Source organism: Lampetra fluviatilis, chromosome 15, assembly GCF_964198595.1.
Source record: "Lampetra fluviatilis chromosome 15, kcLamFluv1.1, whole genome shotgun sequence".
NCBI classification, from domain to species: Eukaryota; Metazoa; Chordata; class Hyperoartia; order Petromyzontiformes; family Petromyzontidae; genus Lampetra; species Lampetra fluviatilis.
The window spans coordinates 9,400,421-9,416,928 of NC_136289.1; the positions used below are offsets into that span (position 1 = coordinate 9,400,421).

At 42.4% G+C, this 16,508-nt stretch overlaps 1 protein-coding gene across 2 annotated transcripts in view; it reads left to right on the forward strand.

Annotated features, from left to right (window-relative positions):
* The first annotated feature begins 737 nt into the window (after positions 1 to 737).
* Positions 738 to 16,508, forward strand: part of KIF3A (kinesin family member 3A) — a 52,919-nt gene continuing 37,148 nt past the window's right edge. The window contains exons 1-8 of one of the 2 annotated variants that reach the window (XM_078863168.1): positions 738 to 907; positions 5,109 to 5,385; positions 5,890 to 6,034; positions 7,895 to 7,979; positions 10,521 to 10,626; positions 11,027 to 11,166; positions 11,738 to 11,935; positions 14,537 to 14,711. In XM_078863168.1, coding sequence (XP_078719294.1) covers positions 902 to 907; positions 5,109 to 5,385; positions 5,890 to 6,034; positions 7,895 to 7,979; positions 10,521 to 10,626; positions 11,027 to 11,166; positions 11,738 to 11,935; positions 14,537 to 14,711 — 1,132 coding nt within the window. In that variant the 5' untranslated portion in view covers positions 738 to 901. The remainder of the gene's footprint in view (positions 908 to 5,108; positions 5,386 to 5,889; positions 6,035 to 7,894; positions 7,980 to 10,520; positions 10,627 to 11,026; positions 11,167 to 11,737; positions 11,936 to 14,536; positions 14,712 to 16,508) is intronic. The other variant, XM_078863169.1, reaches the window with a different exon arrangement.

The window sequence follows — 16,508 nt, forward strand, 5'->3', positions numbered from 1 at the left end:
TCAGATTTTTTTTTCCACAGATGTCCAGCAGTCAAATTAAGTGCAGCTTAAGAGGATGGGATTTTTTGTGTGCAGTCATTAGTGACCGGACTGAGACCATCATCGAACCACTGATGGACCCGGTTTTAATTAAATGCGGCTGAACCATATATTCGTAACCAGGCTATCAGCGGGACTATGACGAAGGTCCAAAAATGTGCCTTAAAGAGCCATTGCCCGAAACGTCGCCAATTTATGTACGATACATTTTAAGGCCACAGTGCCAAATACAATCGATTGCAGGAGAAGGAAGGGTGGGGAGAGGACGGCCACTGTTTCGTTGAACAAGTCTGCCTTGTTTAGCGTTATAAAGGAATGGTCATTGCCTAACGTTTGTTGATTTAGCTTCTGTGATTGGGGTACAGGCGTCGCCTACGAACACTTTGCACAGGGCCGCCGCGTGTGCGCGTTGCCATGGAGATGCGTCCGCGCGCGCCATGGCAACGGGCGGGCGGCAAGCGCGCGCACCGCGCATGCGCGGGAAGGTTCGCCCCCGCCCCCTCCCCTCACTCCAACCCCACCCCGCCCCCCCCCCCACGACCAACAAAGCACCGATTCGTTTTCCCACCGCGCATAAGCCGCGCCCGCAGCCTGATTGGTCGCGGGAGCTTCCTCGCGCCCGAATCACGTGCGCGCTTGGACCAATCGGGCGTGCCGAGCGCCGAGTACGCCCGCGCGTCCGGTCTAGGAAATCTAACCTCGAAGCCGCATTAAATCAAAACACAGCCGGTTTGGAGAGCGCTCATTTAAAGCGACGTTTATTTCTTAAATGTTATCGATCAGTTTCAATAACAACGATTAATTGTCGTGTATTTGTGTGTGTGCGTATTTAATAAACGCACGGAACAGCTGAGCGACAGCGATGCCGGTAAATGCTGCTTGCAATCGACATTGTTTAATGGTGACACTAGCGCGCAGTTTCGCGTAGGCCCTGTGCATTAACGCATTACAATACCTCGGTCGCGTGGTTTACTAACGTTCATGTCGTTACTGTTAATCATGCCTTCGTTGCGGTGCTGTGCGTTGCACGATTTAAGTCGGGCGCGCGCAGACGCGTGATTATTGGCACGTCATATGGATCGGTAGCGTGTTGGGGAGCGGTGGTGCAGCGGTTAGCGCGCTGCGTTACGAACCCGCCGCCCCGAGTTCGATTCCCGCCCACGGCTAACACCCAGTGACGACTTTGTAATCGGTCCTGGGCCTCCCCTTGATCGAATCGGCCTCAAATGAGTACCTGGTGCGGTGTGTAAACATCGTCACTGGGGGAGACAAAGGCGGCCGGGCGTGGTGCTGGTCACCCACCCCACCCCCCCTCCTCGTGTGCCGGCCTTCATAGGTGCTCGCTAACAGCACTTGCCCGAACAGTCTGTTAAGCTTACACGGGGGATCTTTGTCTTGTACTGAACAGTGTCGCGAGTGATTGTGATGTCCTTTATATATTGCGGTGTGTACGTACTGTAGGGCGTATACGATATGTGTTTTAGGATGTGTACTGTGCATAATCCATATTCATCGTAGTGTGCGCTTATATGTTATTCTTTGGTTCTTTCGGTAAAGTCACGTAGGTAAAAGATTAAATAAAAATAAGGAATTCTATTCCCGACCATTGCTAGCATCGGTGGCGAGTACAATTAAAACCCGTCTTGGGCCTCTAATAGGCGAACTCGTCCTTAAATTAGTCCCCGGTCGTGATTTAAACATCAGCACTGGCCTCGCCTCATGTGTCGCTTGGGCTCCAATAAATACGCGGTAACGCTCCAATAAGCCTGTTAAAAGACGTTCTGTACTTGTACATTGTAATGCGTTTTGTAATGTGTGCTTCATTTTCTGCACAGCTGTGTATGTGCTGTGCGCACCTTTTTTATTGTCTACTGTACTGTAGTCTCTACATATGCATTGTAGGGTGTAATGTCAGTGCTATGCATATTCAGTGTGGTATGCATTGTGCGCTGTACTGTTTACATTTAATTTGCATATCAATGTGTTCCGTATACATTGTGTATACTGTACACAATGATTACAGCCTTGTGTACCGCAGTGCTTTCTGCATAGGTATGTAGTAGTGGTAGTGTGTACTGCTAATATGGACCTGCCCTTCATGGGATTCAATTCAACAATTTATTCATGTTTGTTTGCCTCATTTGTATGCTCTGTAATCCCTTTCATTTCTACCATTAGGTTCAAGGGCAAAAACGCATAAACTTTGCATGAATTGAGAATAATGTACGCACGATTCCATGCATGTGTTGTGAATATTAGAGTTAATTAAACCCGTGGATACGCGTGCGGCACAGTGCTATATGATGTGATTTAAGCAGATGACAGCCCCTTACTGTTTTTTTTAATGTATAGTCATTTATTAGGATTTAATTGTACTTAATGGCAATAGTAGTCATCCTATGGAGATGTTTATATACTGACATCGGAATGTGGGCATTTCTGGCGCAGACTTAGGGCTGTCAGCCGATAGGAGCACTGACCCATGTTACCTTGAGCAGTGGATATACCGACCTGTCTATAGTACAACTAAAAGTGGTGGGTGCAAACCATTTATTATCAGGAGACGGACTCTTTGGTTGACTGGCAATTGGGGTCATAATGTCAGTTTTTGGGAAGAGGCATATCTTAATTTTCAACTTAAGTGCCACGCCTGCCTTATTTGAATCAATATTATCTCCGGGCTGTTATTTTTGTTGGCCCACGGACTCCAACATTTGGGCCAAGTCTCGGATGTTATACCCTTCAAGAACATAATTCGTGTTGACATACGTCACTTGGTTATGATTATCCGCATAAATTAGATTCATGTTTGCCATGTTGTAATGGTAAGCACATTGGAGTTGAGAGCTCACCTGTTCGATTCCACCTTCCTTTGAAACAAGCAATGGACCAGCTTATTAAACCCCCTTTGCTGTCAACCCAGCTCTATATTTGCTACACCACACGCAATCAGCAGGCCGCGTGTGGTGGGGCAAAGTGTGGGTGCTCCCACCTCTTCCAAGATGTTTCGCCAGCGTGGAAGAGTAGGCCAAATACTGTCTAGAAAGGCTTCTTTGAGCTCCATCTATTGGAGGCCTTTCCGCCAGCAATGGCGTGGGTAACCAATTGCAGAGCTGCACCTTTACTCTTTCCCTTTACATAGCACGTGTAATATAGTATATACCATATGTGTAAGTTGGGCATTGATTGTTGTCTGAGGGTTAATTCTTTGCCTCACAAAGGACTCTTTGCTCTGAGACCAAGATACATCAGAAAGGAAGCCTCCAACCCCCATTTCCTACAGTCTGTAAATTATTCACTTTTTAAAAATGGCATTCTTGTGTTTAACCAGTGCAGAGACCATGTTACATGCTCTTGTATACACCAAATGTAATGCAGTGGCCAAGGCTTGAGTCACCAAATGTAACGATGCATTGTTAACGCCGAGGAACTAGCCTGTGTTATCCATCTTTTATTGCACTCAACGTGCACAGCGAAAGGACCGTCAGTGTGGGCAAAATAATCCATAACAGTCCGAACATTAACAGAGTGCAATATGTTTGTCTAGCATGGCAAATTTTCAGTTTGGCATTCGGACAGACTTTAATTAGAACTTGTTTTATGTTTAATGTGAAATGCAAAACAGCTCTTTCTCCTTCTGCACTATTAAAATGCCATTTACAGTCCACGATAATTGCACTGCAACATCTAACAGAGCTAGCTTTTCCCTGTGTGCAAGGGTTCATTCACGCCATGTTTGGCCTACTGGCATTGTGGGTCAAGCACACGTACTATCAAAGGTATTTCATATGTGAAGGTGTCCTAATCAGAGGGGGGGGGGGTGAAACATCGCATGGCAAGACTACACCTTTACCACCAGAATATGGCAAATCAAAGCCAGTACTTTTTTTTATTTTTTGCATTTTGTTCTCGAAAATACATTTTAGAAAAACTATTATTTAAGTAATTGAATATGTAAATGTACAAACATAGTATATATCTTCGTTGGTGTTCTACCTTAGCAATAGGTCCTTGGCTGTCATCTTCTCCATCCTTTCAACTCCCAATCCTTGCTCTTCATTTCTTTCCTTACCATTCTGCCATAATATTCTTCATAAAACCATCTCCTCGTAATTATGTGTTCAATATCATACTTTCTCTTTCTAATGACGTCTGTCGTTCCTATTTGGTTAATGCCATTGAAGATTGCTTCACTGGTCGTCTTCTCCTATCCAGCTTACTTTCTGCATCCTCCGACCGTCTTGCTTCGTCCTTAGTGTCTACTTTCCTGCTCCATATAAAGCTACGCTCCACACAATTGTCTTCACTCTCTTTACCGTTTCACTCATTGTTCTTGTCGACAACTTTATTTTTTAATGCCGCTTTCACCACCAATTCTCGATCTAATTTTCCGCATCCCGCTACACACCGTCCATCTTTGGCGATCTGAGTGCCTAAGTACCTGGATGTCTTCACCTGTTCTACCAATTGACCATCATTCTGGATATTCAGCTATCCTCCACCTTCCCTTGATATTCCCATCACTTTAATCGTGTTTACATTTATCCTCATACCACTTATTTGGAATGTCGTGTAACCCATCCATGAGCCTTTGCAGTTCTTATTATCTGATTGCCCATCATCCCTTGATCAATAGAGAATTACAGTCCAACATTTTTTGTTGCATTGCCCTCAACTGACTACCACATAGTCCTGCAAGCACTATAGCAACCTGTGCGTGCAGCGTGGTCACCCATTCAAGCGCTGTCCAGGCGCAATTCCACTTAGCTGACGATATTTGATGAAAGATAGTGTATTCTGGGCGATTTGGTAATAGACTCTACAAGTAGTTAAAGGCCACAACAAACTACTCATGCTTGCCCACAGTCACTTTGCTCAACGGTGCTGCTTTTCCAACCTTTTTTCCCTTTGTAGTGCAACAGAAAGGATTGCACTTAACCTATCATAATTTTTATCCATGAAAAACAACAGATAAAAGTCCCACTACATCGACAATCGGTTTGCTTTTGCTTCCAGACATTTTTGCTTCGGAAGAGTCTTCATCTTTTTTTGCGGTGTGGCATGCACAGGCCAATAGGTCGGAAAAGTCGGACTCTGGAGGGGACAACGTGAAGGTGGTGGTGCGATGCCGCCCCATCAATGGCAAGGAGACTGGAGCGGGCCACCGCATGGCCGTCCTTGTGGACGAAATGCGAGGCCAGATCGCCGTGCAGAGACCCGACTGCAACGATGAGCCGCCCAAAACGTTCACCTTCGACACGGTGTTTGGGACCGAGAGCAAACAGGTGGACGTGTACAACCTCACGGCGAGGCCCATCGTCGACTCGGTGCTCGAGGGATACAATGGTGAGGGGATTGGAGTTTGGCAGGATGGTCCCAGGTGCTGAGCAATGAGCGGCAAATAAATATTTAAAATGGCGATCGCTCGTGCCTATTTCGGCTAAATTAAGACATTTCCTTCGCTTCGTGTTAAATTAAGTTGAAGATCTTTTATCCTGCCAAACAGCTAAATAGGGAAATGATTTGCAATCAGCGTTTATTGGCTTTCAAAGTGTATCCTGTTTGCGCTAAACTCTCTGGCTGGGTGTTGTTCATTACTTATGTTTACTTTTGTTTTATTTTTACTCACTAGCATTACATTTTGAATGCCGCTCTGCTTTTTTCACGTGGAGTTATTTTTTCCTGTATAAAATTACAACATTGACAGGTTTTTTTAAGACTTCCATTTTCCACCCCTGAGTAGTTTCCTTCAATGTCTACATTTTATTATCAACTATTCAATTTCAAGTTTTTTAATTTTGGTTGTGTACTTAAGCCAATCTAACCAGTTATTTTTTTACATTTCTCAAGGTACAATATTTGCCTACGGGCAGACGGGGACTGGTAAAACCTTCACCATGGAAGGCATTCGAGCTGTGCCAGAACTGAGAGGCATCATCCCAAACTCATTTGCACACATTTTCGGCCACATCGCCAAGGCGGAGGGGGATACCAGGTTTGTTTTCTGAGAGCTGTGTTCCAAAGCCTGCTGTGCAACAAACAAACAAAAAACGTGTGCTCGAGTTAACACGACACAATTTCAACGCCAATGAGTATGCAGTTTATATTTTCTGAAATGTTATCTCGTGAGTGTGTCATTCTGAATAATACCCTTATGCGGTGAATAATGAATCGGTTGAGATTTTCCATATTTTTAGAATGCTGCATATCTATCGTGGTGTCCTCAAAATAATGCATGGCCGTGACTGAAATGCTTGTTGACACATGAGACAATAGCCAGGCAAGATGATTTGCATTAACACTCTGTTGCTTGTAAGATGTTCCAAAAAGTGTGAATCTAGTTTAAGTGAGAAGCTGTAACAATTGAGAGCAAGTGCAAAGCTCCACACTATATTCGAAGTTTCAAGCAACTTGGAACATTTTTGGCTGTTAAGATGTTTATATTTTAGAGCATGTGGGTAACATATTGCTGGCATTGCTTGCTTAACAAAAGCATAAAGGCCCATTTTTGGGAAGGAGAGGGCACCGTGACATCATTTGACTCGATATCCCTTGCCAGGTAAAGTGTTAAAATAAGAAAAGCGCTACGGTTGCCAGGCTGCGTGAAAGCGAATCGCGGCATGGTTCCAGCACTGGGCCGAGGCAGCGGAGCAGCTCCCGTTGCGCAAAAAGGAAGGCGTGTGCTGCATGTGGCATAGAGCCAGAGCAATGCTTACCCTTCCCTAGGACAGATGCTAATGGCCAGAGCAATGCATCGCTGCATAAATGCGAGTGCGAATCTCAGAGGAGCTGATTATCACGTGAAAATGGAATAATTATAGGCCTGGCAGTCCTAGCGAGGGCTCTGTAGGCGCGCGCTCTTCCCTTTCAAGCTCGCGAGCGGTGCTGCGATTTTTCCCAGAGCCCGCCCGCCTGTCTGATTCGAGCCGGGAGATGTGCCTTTCATTGCTGAGTGATGATGTCAGGCGGCTTGACAGCGGCACAGGCCACCGTGTGGTTTGCTGTAATTGAGGAGCTTGTCTGCCCCTCTCTCGCAGGGGCCCCATGCACATGCTTTGAGTTCTAATGAGGCTTTTGACTGCCAGGCTCTGTCCGTGTTGTCACAAGATATGCTCAACTCGAGCCTCGTTCCTGGTGCACTAATTAATTTTGCACGTCACTTTTTGCAAGCAGAAGAGCAGCTTGTTCTCTTCAAAGTAGTTTTTCAAACAAACATTTCTGTAAACTTTGGCATTTTAGACAGTGTAAACCATGGACATTTTATGTTAAGATAACAGTTTAAGTCGGGGTCAGTTACATTTCAAGAGCTTTATATTTGCACCTTATCATCGCACGTAAGAAATGGAAGTGGTGTTGGGAGTGATAGCTATGATTAATTTTATCATGTAAATAATGTTAATTGGACAGATTACTCTAAACTTCTGTAAAGAATCGTTTTTACATTCAAAAACTTTACATCATGCTTAACGTTTCACCACATTGTGTAGCAAGTTGTGTTGCAGCACACGGGATTCATTTTAGCATTCACAACATTAAATTTGGTTCTTCTAGACTCACAGCATTATTTAACATAGACTGGCCTGCCTCAATTAGCCTGGAGAGGGAAACATTCGGTAGGCATGCATGCGGCAAGCCCGCTTCTGTGGATTGTTAGTGCTGTGCACCGCACATCAGATAGCCGCTGCATACACACACACACATCATCTGCATTGTCCTCGGTATGCAGCTTCACGGGCTAGTTTGCATGTCAGCACGCATGTGCATTGACAGAGACTTGACAGCTCGTAAGAGGGAGAGGGAGGCATAAGGGCCGCTCCCCTGACTATTGCATTTGTTTCATCTCGCCTGTCGACAGGTTTCTGGTGAGAGTCTCCTACCTGGAGATCTATAATGAGGAGGTGAAGGATCTACTGGGGAAAGACCAGACGCAAAGGCTGGAGGTGGGGCAGGGGGTGTTTTTTTGTGGTTTGGTGGGGGGGTGGGTTGTTTGGCTGCATGCTAACCCTTCCCATTCATTGCCTCACTCCCATTAGCAATAATACAACTAACCATGAGTGTTTTTTGAGGACAAGGAGGCGTCACAGTCTTATTGTACAGAACACTGTCCACTCTGTGCGTTACACTGTAATTGGTCATTGAGCTGGCATGAATTGGAAATAGCAGGTGTTTTCATCCGAGAAAATTTACACTGCGATTGCCTTCTCATTCATGCGCATTGCCACTGCTAAGCCCCCTTACACTTTCATTATAACAGTCGCCACGGTAATGCTGTACGCACATACAACCCTGTGACAGTCTTTTGGTAATGCATGCCTACAGATGTGTAACACTTGTAAGCGGAGGGGATTATTACATGAAGAAAAAACAGTAAATGTGCTTGAATGGATTTCCTCGCTTACAATATAACTGTTGCATAAAGGCCTGCAGACATTTATTGTTCTCCCTGTGGTTCGCGCTTTACGACTGATGAGCGGGTATAACACTTGCATTTCTGTTTCCACGGCAGATACACAATAGTATTCCTTTACAGTACAGTTATTTTACAAAGATTAAATGGGTTGTATTATGTATTTTACCTGCTATGGGAATGTAAAATAAATTACTTGATCAAAACCAAGGTGCGAAATAAAGGCATTTACATTATAAACAGCACTCACGATAAAAAATTGTGTAATCTTAAAAAAACGTACACATTTGGGGAACTCATAAAATAAACTAATTCGATAAATTTGTTGCTCAAGAATATTAAGTGAGGGGAATTTTTTTTAAATAATTCTAAAGGCAGTATACTCGACAATATTGCACACCATGGACATGTTTCTATGATACGGATTGTTTTTTATGGAAATTAAAATTATTGGTGAAGCCTACATAACAAGTGGTGAATTTTCCCATCACATAGTGGTCTGCATAGGAAGTGCCGATCTTTATTACTTGTATGGAACGAAGATGAAATGTTTCTTGTCTCCAGTTTAGAGGGCATATTACTAAGTGATGCACTAACAGTGAGGGTTTTTATTTAATTTAACAAGTTAATCTTGGCATTGTTGAACAAATTCAAATTTGACATCAAAAATATAATTTTACATACCTGTCATATGACACGTGCAGGAATTGAATTATGTAAAGTGTATATCATTGTATATTGATTGTTTTAAATGAATAAACATCAGTCATGATCTATTTACTTCTGGATGAAGGCCTTCCAATGTCATCTCCATCCCTCATGGTCTTGCAATGTAAATCTCTCTCGCTTCTGCGCACGTGCTGATATCATCGCTCCATGGCGGTCATCCTCTCGGGCATGTTTCCGGCTCTGGTTGCCACTGTCCCTAGTCAACCCATCGGCAATCATCACTTCCATAAATGTTTCTTGCCCAAAGCCCCACGTACTCGCGTTAGCAGTTGATATAACGTACGTAATTTGTGTATGCATTCTAAGCCATATGTTCCTCTTTCACCTCTCCGTGCTTTTTTATACTTTTCAGCTTTTGATCCATGTACTTTTCCAGTCTTGTTTCTGAATTCACGGCATGGAGGAAAAAATACAAAAGCACGCAAAAATGCTCTGGCGTCACCTCTTTCATAATTTGGATCCCAGTGGACTTTTGATAATTACCTTTTAATTTAAGATACCTTAAATGTATAGCTAATTAAAATTCCTTCATGGGCTACAGCTTATGAATTGAGAAATGTTTTAGCTTTGGCACCTTAAAGCAGGTCAGAATTGGAAAGGTGGATAACTGTATAAAGTATATACATCCTTGTCTGGTTATTGAAAATATATGATAGGTCTCAAGGTTACAATTCAACATGTTCGTAAGATTTTTCGATTTAAAGCTTTCGTGACTGCAGGGATTCATCTTCTTGGTTTTTTCGGTAAAGTCACGTAGAAGGGAAGTAATAAAATAATAAAAATAAAACATAATAAAATGAAACAATTCTCACGACGTTTCGGCCACAACGCAAGCAGCCGTCCTCAGGTGAAGAATGAGACACTTCAAGCTAGGAATTTACATATAAGCTGGGTTGGGGGTGGTAGAAGAGCGCCTTAACAAAAAAGAATGTGCATATCAAGATGAGTTTAGCATATACATGGGAAATGCCCCCCCGCCCCCTGCGCATTTCCCATGTATATGCTAAACTCATCTTGATATGCACATTCTTTTTGTTAAGGCGCTCTTCTACCACCCTCAACCCAGCTTATATGTAAGTTCCTAGCTTGAAGTGTCTCATTCTTCACCTGAGGACGGCTGCTTGCGTTGTGGCCGAAACGTCGTGAGAATTGTTTCATTTTATTATGTTTTATTTTTATTATTTTATTACTTCCCTTCTACGTGACTTTACCGAAAAAACCAAGAAGATGTTCGTAAGAATTAGAGAGACAGCATTGCAGTAGATATTCAATGTATTTGTTTAGTTTCTTACAATCAGAGTGAATTCTGGCTTAAGCTTTTCCACCGTTGGGATTCTTGTGGCAGGTGAAGGAACGTCCCGATGTGGGTGTATACGTTAAAGACCTGTCTGCGTTTGTGGTGAACAATGCCGATGACATGGACCGGATTATGACCTTGGGGCACAAAAACCGTAAGTGGAAGGGCATTTGCGCGGTCTGCTCATTAGAGGTTATTTCACAGTGATGGCTTTGGGCATTGCTTTTCTGAACGTCAGCCTGGTATATGAAGTGCTGTCTGCCTCAAACTTTATGTTAAGATGATGATCTATCCAGATGTGCCCTGCTACATGGAAGTAGCCTCATATTGCTGCAAGTCACTTTTTTTGACAGTAAAAGATTCATGAATTGTGTCCAGGCTAGTTTAAACTTTTTCTTTGTTTGAATGTTGTTTCTTGTACACACTCGATCAATAACATGTCAAGAATTTTTTTTGGTTATCGGGCTCGTGCCAAGCTGCCTAAGCTCGCAGAGGTGTGAGATTGTTTCAGCGTTGCCACAGTCGAGGCTGATCCCCGTACTGTCTTGCCACAGGTTCGGTGGGTTCCACCAACATGAACGAGCACAGCTCGCGTTCCCATGCCATCTTCACCATCACCATTGAGTGCAGCGAGAAGGGCGTCGATGGCAACATGCATGTTCGCATGGGAAAGCTTCACCTTGTTGACCTCGCGGTGAGTATAAGCCCCATGTACAAGTACCATTCTAAATTTAAGGCACATATAAATGTGTTTTTTATGTTGACACTTGCCAGTGAAAAATGTTTCAAATGGATACTCCTGTGTTTGCCATTATATTGCGGTCAATTTCAGTGTTTAAAATAATGTGAAGGAAGTGTAACTGCTTGCCTCGTCGGTGGTGTCCAGTCCAGATTAACCCTGGCCAAAGAACTTTGTTCATCTCACTTTTGGATTAAAGCCTCCCCACACCACATTGGATATGGGGGTTGTACATTGCGTATCAGGGCCCCTGACTTAGTTATCGCTCGTCACTGGCATTAGCCGTAGCCGGGAATTGAACTCTGGTGACTGGGTTTATAGTACAGTATTCAAAGTGCTGTACTGCTCTTATCCAACCAATATTTAGAATCGGTGTAAAATATTTCTGTGGGTAGACGGCAAGGTGGACAAGAGTGTTGCCTCATTTGAATCGGTGATATATGACTGTCAATAGACGGTCCATGATAATGTTCTCTGATAACCATAATTCACAGTACAGTAACATTCACCTTCATGCCCACGCCAGGGGTCTGAGCGTCAAACAAAGACTGGGGCCACCGGACAGCGTCTCAAGGAAGCCACCAAGATCAATCTGTCACTGTCTACCCTCGGGAACGTCATCTCCGCACTGGTCGATGGGAAGAGCACCCACGTACCCTACCGCAACTCCAAGCTCACTCGCCTTCTGCAGGACTCCCTGGGGGGCAACTCTAAGACAATGATGGTAATTGTTGTGACTTCACTAAGAACGGTTTGCATCCGGGATGCCACTAAAACCATTCACTCCGTCAGGATCATTGATCATTAATCCATACCCTATATTGCACATTGCTGTGGAACAGCTTGCGTACCACTTTGTGGGAAGTCGGCTGAGGTTATCGTATGAATATATTTGCCCCAGCCATAGAAATGTGGAACTTCTGCCAATTACTCAGTTCTATAAGAAGGAGAGTAGCACTGCACCATGTTCTTTACAGTGTCAAACCGCTGACCTTTTTACATGGCGGGATAGTTAAGTCAATTCTATCACATCGCAGCCAACTCGCTTCAATATCTGCCCCGTGTGAACATGTGTCATGCTGCACTTAAGACAACATGCACATCCATCTCTGGAAGGTGGACTATGTTTACTGCAATGGTTTTAAATGACTCTCCAAGTGGACTCAAAGGGGCCAAACTACTTCCCACTGCTCATAGTGCCACAATACATGAATACTCTATTACTTATTACTATTAAATAAACTTTTTTTTATGTTTTATAATTCTTAATACAATCTGTCATTTAACAATGTGATTTATAAGTTTTGAAATTGACCGAAAGAACCAAAGAGTATGGATTCCTGCAGTCACGAAAGCTTCAAATCAAGATTGTTGTTGTTGTTGTTTTTATTATTAATAGCTGTGTTTACATTATTCATAGTTTTAAAAAGTTGCGTTACGATGGAGACTGGATAATGGTAATATGGTTCAAGTGCATGATGCTCATGGCTTTGTTAGGATTTCATGTTGCAATTATCGCCTGGTGATGTGATCACAGGAGGTACGAGCAGTACACATAGGTCAGGGCTTCTCCTTTCATGCTAAATTCGATTTCCTCATGTGAATCTGAGATTGCAACCAAATAGTGAATTTGCTTGCCATGTAGAAGGCCATGAAAGATAGCCAGTAGAAAATGCAAGAATTGAAAATAATGCAACTTATTCACTTCTCCTGATGTATACAATTGGTGGTTTCTCTTTTTAAAACATATCTTTGAAGTTCGAAATTTGACTTCCGTGTTAAAAGGTGAACATTTAGCTGCGACTACATCCCTGCTTTTACGCAACATGGTCCATTTTTGGTATATTTTCATTTTTAATTATATTTTTTCAAAATAAATTTCAGTAACATGTATTGTCCAATCAAGTAACATGTGAAGAGCAAATAATTGCAAGCATTTACTAATCTGCTAAACTGATGACTCGCATTCAATTTTTAGTTTGATTTTCTTGTACTTTAAATAAATACTAAGTCCCTGCAGCATGTCCTGGCCATAGCTTCTGTGTCAGCCATATGCCTTGATCATTATACACTCAAACATTTTATAAAGTCTACTTAATTTTATGTTGATTTGGAATTAATGAATAGCTGAAATGAGGACCCTGGTTACAAAAAGATAAAAAAGATGCTAAGTGGGTATCCGCGGGTCTGTATTTTTATATATATATATAACGCTGTGGATTCTGGCTGACAAAAATAAATCACATGAGGGTTGGGTAACATCAAGCATACACACTTCGGGCAGCACCGACTGTGGTGCTCTCTGACCTCGTTTCTCAAGATTTCACACCTCAAAAAAATCCCGCCTTGACTCTGCCTCCCCCATTTTCCAGTGTAATTAGTTCTGTGGGGATTTCAGCCAGCAAATAAGCTTCATTATCACGCTGGCGGTGGGGGAGTGTGTATCGGGGGGTTGGGGGATGGAACGGAGGCGATGTGCAAAAAAAAACTTATTCAGGGGAAGGAAAAAAAGTACCTGGGTGGTGGAAAAAGCGTGCCTTTTCTCGTCAGTGCATTAAACATGACGATTTAAAATTTATCAGGATGCAGAGGCATGTCTCCCAGGTCCACTCTGCAACCCAGAGCCAAGTTCTGAACCTGTGATGTTCTGGCCTGTGATAGGCATCCGCAATGAATCTCTGGTCTGCCATCCCGGCTATACTGTTAACAAAAGTTGGTTCGAAACTTGCCATGCAAAAAGCTGTGTACTTAATCCCACATCATTTCACACCTGCTGTCTGTTTTCCCATTTAATTTCGTGTGCGCTATTGCCCTCCACACTTGCTCCTTTTAATTATAATGACTGACATTTGGACTTTAAAAAATAAACTACGTAATAAAAAAAAAATGTACAAAGCACAAACTTTATTAAATTACATGTTCATTTAGTTGCATCTTTAATTGCCTGACAACATAATTTCACAGTGAAATGCCATTTTGGACATCTGTATATTTTTTCGCTAAAATTGGCAGCTTGTTCTTTAGAATTTTGTAAATATGCAATATAACAAATGTAATAATGTTCATTAGGTTTGCAAATAACGCTTGTCAGTTAGTCTCGGTGGCCTTTAAGCAAATGCACCCTACGCTGGCCGAGCGCAAATAAAATAGAACACTTTGCCACGGCAAAACGATATAAGCCGCGCCGCATCTTCACGCTTAAAGCAACATCCGTGCCAATGCAAATTATTTTTGTGGGAAATTTAACGCGTCGTGCTCACACCAAACTCGGGGGGCATTCCCGCAGAAATACCAAAAGTGTTTTTGAATCTCATTTTGTCCACAGTGTGCAAACATTGGACCGGCAGACTACAACTACGACGAGACAATAAGCACACTGCGCTACGCCAACCGTGCCAAGAACATCAAGAACAAGGCACGCATCAATGAGGACCCCAAGGACGCACTGCTGCGCCAGTTCCAGAAGGAGATTGAGGATCTGAAGAAGAAGTTGGCGGAGGGTCAGTGCTGCCGAACCACGAGCACAATTCTAGTTTCCACCGCTGCCGCCTCTCTCGCGTTCTGACGACGATGTAGCTGTAGTCAAAGTGGTAAACGTGGTATCGCTGTTTAATTGTGTTATTAAATATATATCTTCATGGCTTTTAGGTGATTACTAATATTTTGTTACTGTACGAAGGGATACATGCTGGCATTTATCGTAAAAACTGAATTCGATTTTTGTGTATCTCTACCTGCAGTAAGGGAGATACTTACACAGCAGGAATGAAGGAATTATTTCAAAATATAATTCATCCTTGCCGGCTTTATTTTTACTTTAAGGTGCTATTTTTTAGTATGTTAGAACAACCGTAATTGTTTAAAAATGCCCAGCTACCCAATGTGTTGTGAATTTGTTGGTGGTACCGGATATATCCTTTTTAAGTATACTTTGTGGATACAAGCAGAACACTATGATGACAACATGACTTTAATGCATATATTACAGGGGAAAATCAACACAATGAGTGCATTGTGGGATTATTCTCACGTGTTGTGAAGTTCAGCTTTAATTAACTGCTCACTTTAACAATGCTAGTGGTCTTGTGTAACGAAATAAGAATGAAAATGTGTTCCATTTGTCTGAAATGTGGTTTATGCTCAAAATAGTTCATTGAAACTTTACAGCCCTTTGTCAATCTCGGATGGTTTGAGGTCTCCCCCTGCCTTTTGATCACGTGGGGTTTGTTTGACCGCACGTGACCACGCACAGCAGTGTGGGTTCATAAAGACGGGGGTCTGGACCGGTTGTGATATCACTCACCGCTGACGTAGGCATGATGGGAAATTGAACTCAAGTTGTCTGATTAAGTGAAGTGTGATAACAATGGTAGCACTCAAACTTCTGAGGGTAGAAATAATTTGAACCAATACTAAATGTAGGACTTGCTTTAACTCTAGATACAGTCACAGTAACGATAACATCAAAGTGCACAATTTATTGTAAATCGCACATGCAAGTGTATCTTTCATGTAACTACATGGTTAAAGCCTGCAGTGTGCTATTTTAAAATTCAAAACCTATCCTATAAAATCACATTTCTCACGAGCCCAGCAATATTTGAAAGCCAGCACAAAATAAAGTTTGATGACATTTAACTTTGAACTTTATTACGAAGTCTGCCTGACAATATTTTCCATAAGGGATCAACAGAGTAGATTATTTTTGAACAACATCTATTTTGCTAAAGGAAGTGCCTTACCGAGTTAATTAGTTGAAGGTTTCATTGGGCCAGTAACCGTGTCAAGTTACATAGTGTAATCGCAGTGATTAAACTACCAGTGTGAATATGATAAAAGGCAGGGCCTTTAGGAAAACGATAATTTGAATGATGCGCCCCTTGCCTCTGGCCAGGCTGTTTAAATTTACATGTAAATTGATTTTCTTGCAGCTGCTCGTAAGAGTTTGTATTTCTGACATAATTGCCCGCAAGGTGTTCTAACTTCCGAAAGTTCTTTTGAGAATAAGCCGCTAGTCTTCCACACACGTGCCCTTAATCTGCTTATCGTAAGTGGTCTTAATGAGCACTTTTTTACCCGATGTCTGTACATTTTTCACTCGAAGGATGTGTGTATTTAAGACATTTTAACAACAAAAATCTATTTTTCAAGATCAAATGCTTAAAATAGAGCATTGTCCCAATAGTTTGATTAGTAATCTTAAAGAACTGAAAAAAAACATGTATACGTCAATTGTCCTTTTATATAGATTATGTGATATCTAAAAAAAAACCTCTTTATTAAATTGCATTCAAATG